We start from the raw sequence: 14,280 nt of genomic DNA, 5'->3' as shown, positions 1-14,280 counted from the left end.
TTCAAGGAAGCTGCCCCCAAATGCCAGCTCCCATGGAAAATCTAACTGATGTAAAATAAATCCCATTCCCCTAGTCACAATGATTCAGAAACTCAGGTGTGAACTCAAGGCATTCTCCTAGCTTTGGGTTAAGAATAAAAACTGCAACCTAAGACAGACCAATGAGATACAAGAGATGTTTACAGGGCTTCTGAGAATATTTTTTTCTCTTATATGAAAGTACCACAAGAGATGTCTTGTTTGAGAATGGGAAGCCTGGGCCTTCGACAGCTGATTTGCCACGGTGATGGAAATTAGCCAGAGTATGAAGCCAACACACAGGAGATGGAAAAGATGAGAAATGAAGCTACAGTCAATGCACTAAACTAGTCTTCAAGTTAGTCCTCCCTTAGCCTTCAAGGTTCATTTTAAAAATAAGTTTCCTTATTCGTTAAGCCTGTTTGATCAAGTTTTCTGTGCTTGTGTTGTAACTAACACACAATAACTGAAAATAAGAGTATGTGGCCAATTCTTTTCTTTGACCCCTGATCTTAAATAAAAATAAATTATAAGGATAAAAATACTAGCCCCAGACAAATACACAAAAATATTAGCCACACAAAGGATACAGTACCAAAAGTTTCAAAATTTCATCAACAGAGCTTCATATCTTCTTTAAATCAAAACAAGAATTAAAATAACATTAAAAAGCAATGCAACAGAAAATTAGAACTTAAATAAATGGGAGTGATATTGAACTTTAGGATGCACAGCTCTGCGTTGGGCTGAAATTCAGGATTTTCAGACAGAAAGAAAAATGCAATATTTTACAATAAGACCAATTTAAGTGTGGAAGGAAGAGCAAAAGGTAAAAATAGAGACAGAGTGAAAAAGAAACTGGAAAATGAATATACAATTCTGAAAGCAACCATAAGTTTATCCAATGCCAAGAACTTCAGATTAACTTCTTCACACAGGGAAAGTTTATATAAAATGAGTAAAAGGAAAAACGAGCAATTCTGTGCTGGTACAGAAGGCAAAAGTTACCTTCTAGTCCAGTGATCTTTCCACTGCACTCTGGTGCCCTCATTTCAAGAATGAATAGCTAAAGTAGATCACATGCCAACAGGTGATGTCTCACGCTACAGATCAAAATGAGAAGAAGCAACAAACCTTTGATATTTTTTCTAATGGCTTCTGCTATTCCTACAATACACTAGGGAGATTCCACACCTCTACCTTCTTGGCCTCAGAGACACCTAAAGACAGGGTGAATCTCTGCCCTGCCCCAAAGACCTAGCCTATCAGACTATAGGTGGAAGATCATAAAATTCAGACAAGACACTGGAGTTAGAAAGAAGCAAAGGCTTGAAGGGAAGGGAGGGAAAGTCACTGGTTCCACTTATTGGGAGATAATGTGAAATTATTCTAATCACTTATTTCCCAGTGAAGAAATTATTCCAAAACCATCCTCTTTTTTAATCCTCCCATATATAAAACATTTATCAAAAAAGAAAGCAAATCACCTTTAAAAGAAGCTGACTGCTCTGCAGGTGAAAGAGGATACAGGGTAAACCTATATGATCCCTAAGGGAAGTAATGCAGAATAATGATGGTGTTGATGATAATAAAAATGCTGATGATCATCATTTTAAGGCAAGGAGCAGGGGTAGCACCTGACTGCTATTACTAACCAGTTTTCACAAGAGGAAAGCTTAACTCCTATCAAAGAGCTAAAGTCTCCGAAATACTTGTCCCTAGTATCACTTTGAGGTAATTTGATTTTATAAAACTTCATCAATTTGATTAAAAGACTGACATACTCCAGAGATGACCAGATTCAAGATAAGCATATCCAAATGAAGGGACTTCTCTATATATGAGCAAGAATCAATTAAAAAGTATAATTTATATCTAAACTCAATAACAGCAAAAATGACAATCTGCCAAGGAATAAACTTAAAGTAAACTACGTAAGACCCATTTTAAAGACAACTAGGCAAGCTTAGTAAAACATCAAAAAAGGTCTAGAGAAGACATACTGAGTTCCTGGACAGTTAAGACTCAAAACTTTAAATTAATTAAATCAATACACTCCAGAAGCAACAGCAAGAAAAGATGTCAGCAGGATTTTTCATCAAACCACACAAGCTTATATTAAAGTTCACTAAGAGAAGAAAATAGTCAAGAGCATTCAAAAAAATGTATTTTTTGAGAAAATAAGACCAATAAAGAAAAATTCACTCTATTAAACATAAAAAAAAGTTTGAGAACTCCTAAAGTGAAGTCGCTCAGTCATCTCCGACTCTTTGAGACCCTGTGGACTGTAGCCCATCAGGCTTCTCCATCCATGGGATTTTCCAGGCAAGAATACTGGAGCGGGTTGCCATTTCCTTCTCCAGGACATCTTCCCGACCCAGGGATCGAACCTGGGTCTCCCATGTTGCAGGCAGACTCTTTCCAGTCTGAGCCACCAGGGAAAGGGAAAGGGAAAGTCACTCAGTCCTGTCCAATTCTTTGCGACCCCGTGGGCTGTATAGTCCACGGAATTCTCCAGACCAGAATACTGGTGTGGGGAGCCTTTCCCTTCTCCAGGGGACCTTCTCAACCCAGGTATCGAACCCAGGTCTCCCACACTGCAGGCGGATTCTTTACCAGCTGAGCCACAAAGGAAGCCCCAGGGAATTCCTCTATTAAACATAAGCAGTACACAAAAACAGAAATTAAAATGGTGTGGAATTGGTATAAAAATAGATATAAATCAATGGAACAAAATATATCATGTTCAGAAACAGAGCTATGTAAATATAGAAACTTGACATAAGATAAAGGAGGCATTTCTCATCTTTGACCACCTGCACAGGAAAACCCTGATTCAAGCCACATTACCTCTTATTTCCGTCACCTCCACTGTCTTCTCAAAACAGAAGTCAGAGTGATTCTGTTAAAAAATGTTTCCATTTAAAGAATTATATACCATAACCAAGTGAGATTTATCCCAGCAATGTAAAGGTGGCTCAATATAAGAGAATCAATCAATGTAATACGTAACTTTTACAGAATGAAGGAAATACACCTGACCATCTCAACTGACATGGGCATTTGACAAAATCAAATACTCTTTCATGATATAAAGTCAGAAAACTAGGGAGAGAAGGGAATTTCCTCCACACAATAAAGAGCACTTATGAGAAACGCAGTTAACATAATACTCAACGGTAAAAGACTGAAGATCTTTTCACCTAAAATCAAGATCAAGACAAAGATACTCCTTCCACCAATGCTATTGAACAGAGTACTGAAATTTCTAGCCCCAGAGAAATTAGATATAAATAAGAAATAAAAGGCAATAAATTGGAAAGAAGTAAAACTCTATTCACAGATGACATGACTGTGTCTATAAAAAAAAGTCCCAAAGAAACCACAAGAAACTTACTAGATCTAATAAGCAAATTCAGCAAAGTTACAGGGTACATGATCAAGACACAAAAACCAGCTGAGTTTCTAGACAACAGCAATGAGCAATCTGAGAGGAAACTTAAAAAGCAATCTCGTTTACAATAGCATCTAAAAAAATAAAATACCCAGGAGGTGAAATGAAAAACCTGTACATCACAACCTACAAAACACTGCTGCCAATTAAAGAAGACATTTCATTCACGAAGAAGACAAGTTCCACCACAACAAGTGGAACACCACCTGTGTTCACGGAAAGAAGACTTAATATTGTTAAGATGTTATACAACCCCAAGCTATCTACAGATTCAACACAATCTCTATCAAAATTCCAAAGGCCTTTTTTTTTTTTGCAGAAATGGAAAAGCTAATCCTCAAATTCATATGGAATTGAGAATTCCCTGGTAGTCCAGTGATTAGGACTCATCGCTTTAACTGCTGTGGCCCGGATTCAATCCCTGGTCAGGGAACTAAAGTCTCGCGAGTCACCAAGCATAGCCAAAAAAAAAAAATTCATAGGTAAAATGGTTCCACCACTGTAGAAAACAGTTCCTCCAAAAGCTAAACACATAATTATCATATGATCCAGCAAGTCCACTCCTAGGTACAGACCCAAAAGAAACAAGAACTGGAAACAGGGACTCAAGTAGATCCTTGTAAGCCAGTGTTCAGCGCACCATTATTCACAATAACCAAAAGGGGGGAAAACCCAACTGTCTGTCAACAGATGAATGGATAAACAAAATGTAGTATGTACACACAACGGAAACACATTCAGCCATAAAAAGAAATTAAGTTCTAATACATGGTACGACGTGGATGAACCTTGAGAACATCATGACAAGTGCAAAACAACAAATATGATTCCACTTGTATACACTATCTAGAATAAGCAAATTCATAGAGAGCGAGCATATCAGAGGTTACCTGGGGCTGGACAGAAGGGCAGTGGAAAGCTGTTGCTTAATTAACCAGTTATAGAGTTCTGCTCTTCAAATATACCAAGCAGGTTCCCTCAGGGCTTTTGTACTTTCATTTACCTCAGATAGCCACAAAACTAGCTCTCTCACTTCCTTCAGCTCTTTACTCAAAAATTACCCAGGTGGCAAAGAGGATAAAGAATCCTCCTGCAGTGCAGGAGACCCGGGTTTGATCCCTGGGTGAGGAAGATCTCCTGGAGAAGGGAATGGCTACCCACTCCAGTATTCTTGCCTAGAGAATCCTGTGGACAGAGGGGCCTGGCAGGCCACAGTCCGTGGGGTTGCAAAGAGTCGGACACGACTGAGCAACTAACACGAACAAAGTGTGAAGTAAGTCAGAAAGAGAAAAACAAATATCATATATTAATGCATATATGTGGAATCTAGAAAAACGGCATTCAGTTCAGTTCAGTCGCTCAGTCGTGTCCAACTCTTTGCGACCCCATGAATCGCAGCATGCCAGGCCTCCCTGTCCATCACCAACTCCCGGAGTTCACTCAGACTCACGTCCATGGAGTCGGTGATGCCATCCAGCCATCTCATCCTCTGTCGTCCCCTTCTCCTCCTGCCCCCAATCCCTCCCAGCATCAGAGTCTTTTCCAATGAGTCAACTCTTCGCATGAGGTGGCCAAAGTACTGGAGTTTCAGCTTTAGCATCAGGACTGATCTCCTTTAGAATGGACTGGATGGATCTCCTTGCAGTCCAAGGGACTCTCAAGAGTCTTCTCCAACACCACAGTTCAAAAGCATCAATTCTTCGGCGCTCAGCTTTCTTCACAGCCCAACTCTCACGTCCATACACGACCACTGGAAAAACGATAGCCTTGACTAGACGGACTTCTGTTGGCAAAGTAAGGTCTCTGCTTTTGAAATTGCTATCTAGGTTGGTCACAACTTTCCTTCCAAGGAGTAAGCGTCTTTTAATTTCATGGCTGCAATCACCATCTGCAGCGATTTTGGAGCCCAAAAAAATAAAGTCTGACACTGTTTCCACTGTTTCCCCATCTATTTCCCATGAAGTGATGGGACCGGATGCCATGATCTTCGTTTTCTGAATGTTGAGCTTCAAGCCAACTTTTTCACTTTCCTCTTTCACTTTCATCAAGAGGCTTTTTAATTCCTCTTCACACGGCATAGATGATCTTATGTGCAAAACAGAAACAGAAACATAACGCAGAGAACAAACGTATGGACACTAAGGTGGGGAGAAGGGGGGGATTAATTGGGAGACTGGGATTAACACAAATACACTACTGATGCTAGGTATAAAATAGCTAACTAATGAGAAGCCATCATATAGCACAAAGAACTCTACTCAGTGCCCTGTGGTGACCTAAATGGGAAGGAAGTCCAAAAAGAGAGGATACATGTATACGTGTAGCTGATTCACTTTGCTGTACAGTAGAAACTAACACAACATTGCAAAGCAACTATACTCCAATAACACTAATTCAAAAAAAATTACATTCTCAGCCAGGCCTTGCCTGACCACCTTACTTTAAAATTTCAGTTCCCTACCCTCATCCACACTCCTCATCTCTCCTTCCTTTATTATTCTCCATGGAATTTTCACCTTCTTGACATACCAGGCATTTGACTTATAGCCTATCTCTCTCCAAAATGTCAACTTCCCAAAACAGAGCGATTTGTGTTTGTTTTGTTCAGTGATGGACCTAGAGCGGCGCTCGGTAAATATCTGTGTAATTAAGAAGGGGAGATCACTGTTCAATAGCATGAAAATCTAACTGCCCTACCCATAGACTTCAACTCCCTAAAAATTAACATGCCTAAGTACTCTGACTTAAAACACTACTAAATTAGCATCTTAAGGATGTTAATATCCGCTTCTGTAAGGAGAATATTTACATACTGACACATAACCAGAAAACAACTCAATTTTAACCAGGAAAAAAAAAACAATAACAACAACAAAAACAAAATTAAAGACTGAATATTTTGAATTCAAAAATCCAACATGATTTGTTACATTACACAAAAGGGAGGCGGAAAAGGAGAACGAAGATGCCCATCCCTAAGGAACCTCCCACCCAAAGCCCAGAGACCTACTCTGTGGGACTCAGAACCTCCAGGTAAGAGAAGGCTAGAAAGATACCCCAGGGCCTGGAGCCTGAAGCAAGGTTGGAGGGACACGTTACCCTGAGATGAGCCAGTTCAACGGGACTCATCCATCAGCTGGATGACTTGTGCAGCGACCCAACACCACAGCCTCGAACCAGGTATCAGGGTTCGATACCGATTCAACAGACTCCCGCGCTGCGGAGCCCACGCGGGAGGATCACGGCGCACACAGTGACGCGTCACTCCTGGGACACGGACCTTCCCCTCCCCTCCGTCCGGGCTCCGCCACGCCCCCAAGTCCTCCGCTCCCGGAGCGCTGAGCTGCAGCCCCTCCCACCCAAGCCCAGCTGGCTACTCGGCGCGCATGCGCAATTGGGGAGGGGCTCGCCGCCGCTAAGCCCTACGGGAAGTGTAGTCTCCGCGCGGGCGCCGGTGGGCCGCCCGAGTCCTACGTCTCAGCGGTACCTGGAGAAGTCAGAACAGCCTCGCCTCAGCCGGGTCCTCGTCTCCATCTTCACACCTGTCCGGTCACCTCACGCTCACTCCCCAGTCCCACGCGCTGGGCTTCCGTCAGAGCGGGCCGCAGAGGAGAGCCCGAGACCCGATACTCGCTTCGGCGGGCTGTGCTGGAGGAGGCGGGGTCCACTGCCCGCCTCCCGCCGCCCCCCTCCCCGCCCCCTCCCCTCCTCCCCGGCGGGCGTCGGGCCGGTGCCCGGAGAGCGGCGGCGGCCCCCGCAGCGGCCGCTGGAGGGGCGGCGGCGGCGGCGGTGGGCGCCGCGGGCGATGCCCCTGCCCGGCTGCTCCGGCGCGGGGCGGTGCGAGCGGCGGCGGCGGCGGCGGCGGCGGCGGGGGAGCAGGCAGGGGGCGGCGGCTGCCACAGAGGGGCCGAGAACTGGCGGCGGCGGCGGTCGTGAAGGGCACCGGCGGCGGCGATGATGGTAGTGCTGATGTGAGTGTCTGCTGACTGGGGGACCCGGGGGCTGCCGAGCCCGAGGCGGGCGGCCCGGCGCAGAGCGGGAGCGGGAGGCCAGGGGCGGCGGAGGGATGCTGAGTGCCCAGTGCGGAGCCGGGAGACGCCGCCCGCCCGCCCGCCCGCTCGCCCGGCCGCCGCAGCCCGTCCGGGAGAGGCGGGGAGCCCGGCGCTGCGGCGGCCCGATGTGGGGGTCCCGGGCAGAGGCTGGGGCAGCGCAGGCCGAGGGGCGTCTGCGATTGTTCTCAACACCCCCTCCCCCACCCCACCCCGTGTGTCTGTTTGTCACTTGCAGCTGAAGATGGAAAGAGCCAGGCGAAGGGGAGGCGGCGGCGGCGGCGGCGGCCGTGGCCGCGGCGGCAAGAATGTAGGGGGTTCTGGCCTAAGCAAGAGTAGACTGTACCCCCAGGCCCAGCACTCCCACTACCCCCACTACGCGGCTTCAGCCACCCCTAATCAGGCTGGGGGCGCAGCCGAAATCCAGGAGCTGGCCTCCAAACGAGTGGACATCCAGAAAAAGAGGTTTTACCTAGACGTGAAGCAGAGCTCGCGGGGCCGGTTCCTCAAGATAGCCGAAGTCTGGATAGGGAGAGGCCGGCAAGACAATATCAGAAAGAGTAAACTGACCCTCTCCCTGTCGGTGGCAGCGGAGCTGAAGGACTGTCTAGGGGACTTCATCGAGCACTATGCCCACCTGGGCCTGAAAGGCCACCGGCAAGAGCACGGTCACGGCAAAGAGCAGAGCTCCAGGAGGAGACAGAAGCACTCAGCGCCCTCCCCGCCGGTCTCGGTGGGGTCCGAAGAGCACCCTCACAGTGTCCTCAAAACAGACTACATCGAGAGGGACAACAGGAAATACTATCTAGACCTGAAGGAAAACCAGCGGGGTCGCTTCCTAAGGATTAGACAAACCATGATGCGGGGTACTGGCATGATAGGTTATTTTGGCCACACTTTGGGCCTGGAGCAGACTATTGTCCTCCCAGCTCAAGGAATGATCGAGTTCCGTGACGCCTTGGTTCAGCTCATCGAAGACTATGGGGAAGGGGACATCGAAGAACGCAGAGGTGGAGACGACGACCCCGTGGAACTCCCCGAGGGGACTTCTTTCAGAGTGGACAATAAAAGGTTCTACTTTGATGTGGGCTCTAATAAATATGGAATTTTCCTGAAGGTAAGTGAGGTGAGGCCACCTTACCGTAATACTATTACCGTTCCGTTCAAGGCTTGGACAAGGTTTGGGGAGAATTTTATCAAGTATGAAGAAGAGATGAGGAAAATTTGCAACAGCCATAAAGAAAAGAGCATGGATGGCAGAAGGGCCAGTGGTGAAGAACAAGCGTGCCTCGACTAAGATGAAAGTGAACTCCATCAGGCAAAAGTTAAAATCATAGATTGGCTAAAAGAACTGATCCATACTCATTTGAAGAAATTTCTCCTCTTTGGGGGCCCTTTGTTATCAGTAATACCTCTAGTAGTTTATACTTCAAGGAGTCTGATTCTTATGTTATGTTACCCGTAGAACACTCTAATTCTTATGGGAACTCCTGCCTTCCCAGAGCTAAATAGTTTAGCTGCTTCAACTGCTCCAGACTATTGAAGTATGCAGATCAGCACAAAGTATGACATTCTGACCTTCCAAGTACCCTAGCTAAGATTTACATTGCACTATGACATAAGCCTGAAAAAAATACATATACCTAATATGGAAGTGTGAATTTCTACTTAATAAGTTCCCCCCAAAAAGGATTCCATGCCTACTTCATTAAAAGCTGCTAGGATTACCTGTAGGACAGTTACCACAGAAACAGAAATTGACTTCTATTCTAATATATTTATTTATTTATAAAAGGACAAGTTGAAATACATTCAATGTCCATTGGATAACTGAATATTAAACAGTCCCATTAAAGAATCAAATCTTAGTTACTATAGTATGCTATAATTTCAAATTTTGTGGTAACCCTACAGTTTACACTTGCCGTATCAACGCCATGAGAGTTTTTATTGGTTATTCTAAGCTAGTTACAATCCTATCTTCACCTCTGATGATTGTACCATATATTATTAGTGGCTTTCCAAAGTTTCAGGAATTACTTTTTATGTCACTGTTGCGTGGGAGGCTTCATCCTATGGCTTTGCTATGGAAATCTTGATATTTTAGCTTTTCATACTAATTTGAAGGTTGTAAGAGGTTCTTTCCCAAAATATATCATAGACTCAAGGTGTTACAGTTTTTGCTGCTGCTTTAACACAATTTCAGAGGGGTTGGTGCACCAGTTATCTGATATAAAAATACATCTGTAATAATATATTTTAGTAGCACTTTTAGCACCTTAAGACCATTTCAACACTTCCAGTATAAACCTGACTTTTACAGGTGTTTTAATTCCAGGAAAAGTTTTCTCTTTTCTAAAAAGCATTTAGAATAAACATAAAATTTCAGCCTGAAAAAATATTATTTGAAGATTGGTTATAAGCATATTTGAAAAGAAAATTCAGGCATTTTCCAAGGTGCTCTTTATGATACTTAAAAAAGTTTACTTACACAAGACTCACCCATTTACTTGTATGAAAAATTACTTTCCAGGAAGTGCCACTGCAATTTTCCAACACCTAAGCAGTTTTTTAAACAAGTGGATATAATGTATATGTGTACCAACCCACCCTGTATTAACTGACTGAAATTTTATCTGTTGAGCTGCATTTTATTCTGAATGAAATTACTGTCTTTTCTCTTGGCTTTCCTCACCTCCCACACAATAAGTCCATATAATCATGTTTAGGAGCCAAACACTGATTTCAACCCCTAAATATAGCTCTCATTGATGAGAGCTGACTGCACGGATTGAGATCAGAATGTAGCTCTTCTTCTATACGCTATAAGTAATTCACAATTATTTTAACAGTTGTTTTCCCTCCAGAGGTTGTCCCCCAAAAGGTCACTAAATGAGATGAATTAAGAAAATTAATTTCACTAATTCATGTTACTTAAAAACAAGCAGTCAGTAACCCAGACGTATATGCTGGTGTTGGCTTACGGATTGTATTTCCGGTTTCCTCAAACAGTGTGAAGGAATCTCACTAGTTCATTATAATTGTGGACCATCTGGATCACTGTGGAACAGCTGAAGGTTAGAAGATGATGTTAGTACTAGAGTTAATAGCACATGGTGGGTGTTGAGACTCTAAAAGTAGCAAGGATCTTTAAACAGTCCTCACTGTAAAGTAACTATTATAGGCTTGATAAAAAGTAGCTTTGGGGTCTAGGAAGGAATGGTGTGCCCTTGAATTACAATACTACTGATTGCTTTGCTGCCCATCATAGTGCCTATGAATAATAACCTGTCAGATTTTGGCAAACTGGAGGTGTGAATATTCCACTATTTGAGCATTCCTATCACTATTGCTGTGACTGTGTACTCTCTCTTAAAACCTTCTCTTCTAATATATTTATATCCGTTAAGTCTAAATAATTTCCTTTTTGGATTTTACTCTGGTAAGATTTGAGTGTGTGTGTCTATATATATACATATATGTGTATGTATATATGTGTGTTATATATATATATACACACACACACACTACTATGTCAGACGTAAATATCTTTAACTCATTGTATATAAATATTATTAGTTTAATTTTCATTAACAATTTAAGTTAAAAATGGGTTAAGCAGCCAAATTTTCTACATGGTATGTATACTTCAAAGTTTTTACCATCTCAAAGCTATAGATTGCATAGATGCATATATACCGGCAGTTGAATATACTTTAAAATCATTAAGCCTTCTGCCAGTCCTTTAGTTTCTTTTTTTTCCAAAGTTAATGTTCACTGAAAAAGGAAATGATGCTATGATTTTTTGATACTTAACATTTCCAATCATTCATTAGCCATAATCCAGTAAGATCCAGTCCAAAACTCTGGTATTAGGACATGTATTGCCATGTATCTTATAAAATAAGCTACTACTCTTATCTGTGCAATATACATTTTATTTATTGTCATTTGTATCACAAATGGAGCTGCACATGTACATGGTATTCTTCAAAATACTAGGATCCCTGCCTTGAAGATATAAAACTCTTAAGGCAACTGGATGTTAGCAATCAAAAAGTGAGCATTTAAGTTAGTAACCAAAATTACTCTTTCACTATATAATTCTAAAACACTGATGATGTTTGCACATAATAATCCAAGCATAATGTGGTACAGACTCAAAACTGTAATCATATAAGCTGATAGTACAAAGTCTGGAAACGGGTTCCTCTTCATTGTTGGCAGTGTGCTCCTACCAATTGAAAGCAGCACTAATCTGTTGCTTATATGCAAGAGATGCAATGTATTATAAAAGAATTCAACTTCTGCCACATTTTATAATTTTCCTTGTTAAAGCCCCAAACTGCCATGTCCCTTAAACTTGAGTCAAACACAAGCTTATTTGCACTAAAGAGCATGGCCAAAAATAAATGACAGGGTGGAAAAGCTAGTTGGAACCTCTTGAAATAATGGGTTCTAATGGGGGAATTTCACATTTGTCTATTTGAAAGCTATATTGTCCAGGCAGACAATCTGTCAGTTCACTAATTTAATAATGCACTTTACCTTTTGTATATAAAAGATGTACATTTATGCCACTTGACTGGTGGGACGTGTTTCAATAACTGTGTAGTTTAGAATCTGTAGGGTGAGCTCTTGCATGCATATGTTTATGTTGGAACTGCTGTAGTAACAAGTTTCCATTCAACCAGTGTCATGGAGAAGGGTAGAAGATGCCTCTGAAGTAAATCCCAAGACACCTAACAAAGAATTTTAGAGTTCGTATTTGTATTCTTAAGGACTAGAATCAATTACTAAAACTCTTTCTAGCCCAGACTAGTATTACAGTTGAGATTATATCTAATTGAGACTCCCCATAATACCCTGAAAATGAATTTTGGGAATTTGTGCAAAAAAAAAAAAAGCTTTTAATGATTCTGTTTCATTTTTGATGCATGTTTCACTTACTAATGAAAAGACAGTACCTGGTACTGTATTAGAATTCAAAGTATGATTGGCTGATATGGCATCATTAAGAAAATAACCAGACTAGAGACATAAAGTTCAAATTAAGGAAATGCAAAGAAACTAAGAACAACTGCTAAAATAAATATGACGTTATTTCAAAATTTGCAGAAGAGCTAACTTTCACCAACCGAAAAGGGTATTAGGGGATTTAGTGTATCCTTCCATCCTGAAAACTTCCTAAGATGTACATTTGAAAAGTAGATAAATGTTGCTTAATAATAGGTTGTATGTACTTTACTAAGAAACACTGTGTACTAACGATTCATCAAGAGTATACTATATTTACTGCATTCATTTTATATATGTGGATAAGAATACATTATATAGAGTGATCCTATCTTAATATACTCATGTATTTATATTGTAATTTTGCAAATATTTTCAGTAAAATAAACATTTATCTGAGCTGCACAATCTGAAGAGGATGAAATTGAAATATACCCTCAGACATTCAGTTTTAATAAGCAGCTGCCATGGAAAGTTGATATATGTACTATCATTCCTTTAGATTTTATGTTTATTTTAATATTTAAATAGGACTTGATTGGAAACTTGAAGTAGTATACTGAAAATAATTTCTTCATGAGTTTCTTTTTTCCTGCTTATTTCCAAGTGTCTTTCATTGGAACTATTTATAAAATCTTATTCCAAGCTTTATGTAAGAACTTTGCTTAGTCACCACGTAGTTTGAAGTCTGTCTTTTACCAAAACACCAAACATCTTTGGCAGGATAAAAGTCTAAAGTAAACCACAAAGAGAATTTAAAATTGACTCTATGCCAACACAATAATACAGGTGTAATATTTATCTCTGCCAAATACAGATTCTTAAAATCTTTCTGGAATTTCCTTCAAGATTCCTTGAGTTTCATAGAGAAATGATGGCTCATGGCTAGCCCATCAGAGGAAGAGAGGAGAGATGTTCGCATGCTGTTAAGACAATCTATAGTCCACAATGCTGTAGAAATGAGGTACAGGGAAATGTGTTTTTCCCAATTTAATGTCTTGTGAAAATTGAGTTTTTAGATCACAGTTACTCTGTCATACTCAAATTTATGTAGAAAAACAGTTTATATGTTAGTGTATTTTCTTGAGTAATGTCAAAAATTAATCTTTTCTCCTTAATTTGACATGGCTTTTTAAGTAATTTAAATTTATTTACTCAATATTTTTGAATAGGGAAAACCTGCATATAGTACAAAATTTAGATGCTCCAGATTGATAGACACTGAAAGGTAGCAACTAGTGTTACCAATTTCTTGTGTATCCTTCTAGAGTTACTCTGCATATACACACACATATATATACACATATTCTTTTAAAACATACAATTAAAAACATATAGACACTCTCTTGTACCCAGTAGTATCAGTAGTAGATCTATCATTATAAGTGTATTTTCCCCCTTCTCCTTTAGATGCCATGTTTGATCTAGTTACCATAGCATTTAATTTGAGCTATTTATGACACCAAGGGAACCCCAAGGAAATTTCGAATGACTCCCATTGGAATTTACTTGAAGTGCAAATATATGTACATATCAGTTTTTAAATGTATAAATATTCAGTTCTCCTTCCTTATTCCAAACTACTTTGTGCTCATATCTCTCCCTCTTCTGCCCCTCAAAAAAGTGGTGGTCTTTTTCTTTATGTGATACAGTTCAGGATGTGAAATTGTTTACCCAAAGATTATTTTAAATTAACTGTGTCCTCACGAAAAATACCCATATTTAAAAGCTTTAATAAATTGT

The 14,280-nt window shown here is 41.1% G+C and overlaps 2 protein-coding genes across 14 annotated transcripts in view; one reads left to right on the top strand and one right to left on the bottom strand.

Moving 5' to 3' along the window:
• Window positions 1–7,145, bottom strand: part of WRN (WRN RecQ like helicase) — a 126,702-nt gene extending 119,557 nt beyond the window's left edge. For 2 of the 9 annotated variants that reach the window (XM_086380933.1, XM_086380934.1), the window contains exon 1: window positions 6,572–6,843. In XM_086380933.1, the coding sequence (XP_086237059.1) occupies window positions 6,572–6,601 (30 nt within the window). In that variant the 5' untranslated portion in view covers window positions 6,602–6,843. Of the gene's footprint in view, window positions 1–6,571; window positions 6,844–6,959 lie in introns of those variants that run through there. The other 7 variants (XM_086380938.1, XM_086380940.1, XM_086380935.1 and 4 more) reach the window with 5 other exon arrangements.
• Window positions 7,146–7,314: 169 nt separating this feature from the next.
• The window catches only part of PURG (purine rich element binding protein G), a 46,510-nt gene continuing 39,544 nt past the window's right edge, over window positions 7,315–14,280 (top strand). For 4 of the 5 annotated variants that reach the window (XR_015156451.1, XR_015156450.1, XM_086380944.1 and 1 more), the window contains exons 1-2: window positions 7,315–7,443; window positions 7,760–8,638. Coding sequence is in view for 3 of the 5 variants with exons in the window: in XM_086380944.1 (XP_086237070.1) it covers window positions 7,766–8,638 (873 nt within the window). In the remaining 2 variants the exon portion in view is untranslated. Of the gene's footprint in view, window positions 7,444–7,759; window positions 12,946–14,280 lie in introns of those variants that run through there. The other variant, XM_086380943.1, reaches the window with a different exon arrangement.

Source organism: Bos grunniens, chromosome 27, assembly GCF_055505025.1.
Source record: "Bos grunniens cultivar Pamir isolate PY7600 chromosome 27, Bosgru_T2T1.0, whole genome shotgun sequence".
Taxonomy (NCBI): domain Eukaryota; kingdom Metazoa; phylum Chordata; class Mammalia; order Artiodactyla; family Bovidae; genus Bos; species Bos grunniens.
This window is presented reverse-complemented; position numbering and strand designations above follow the sequence as displayed.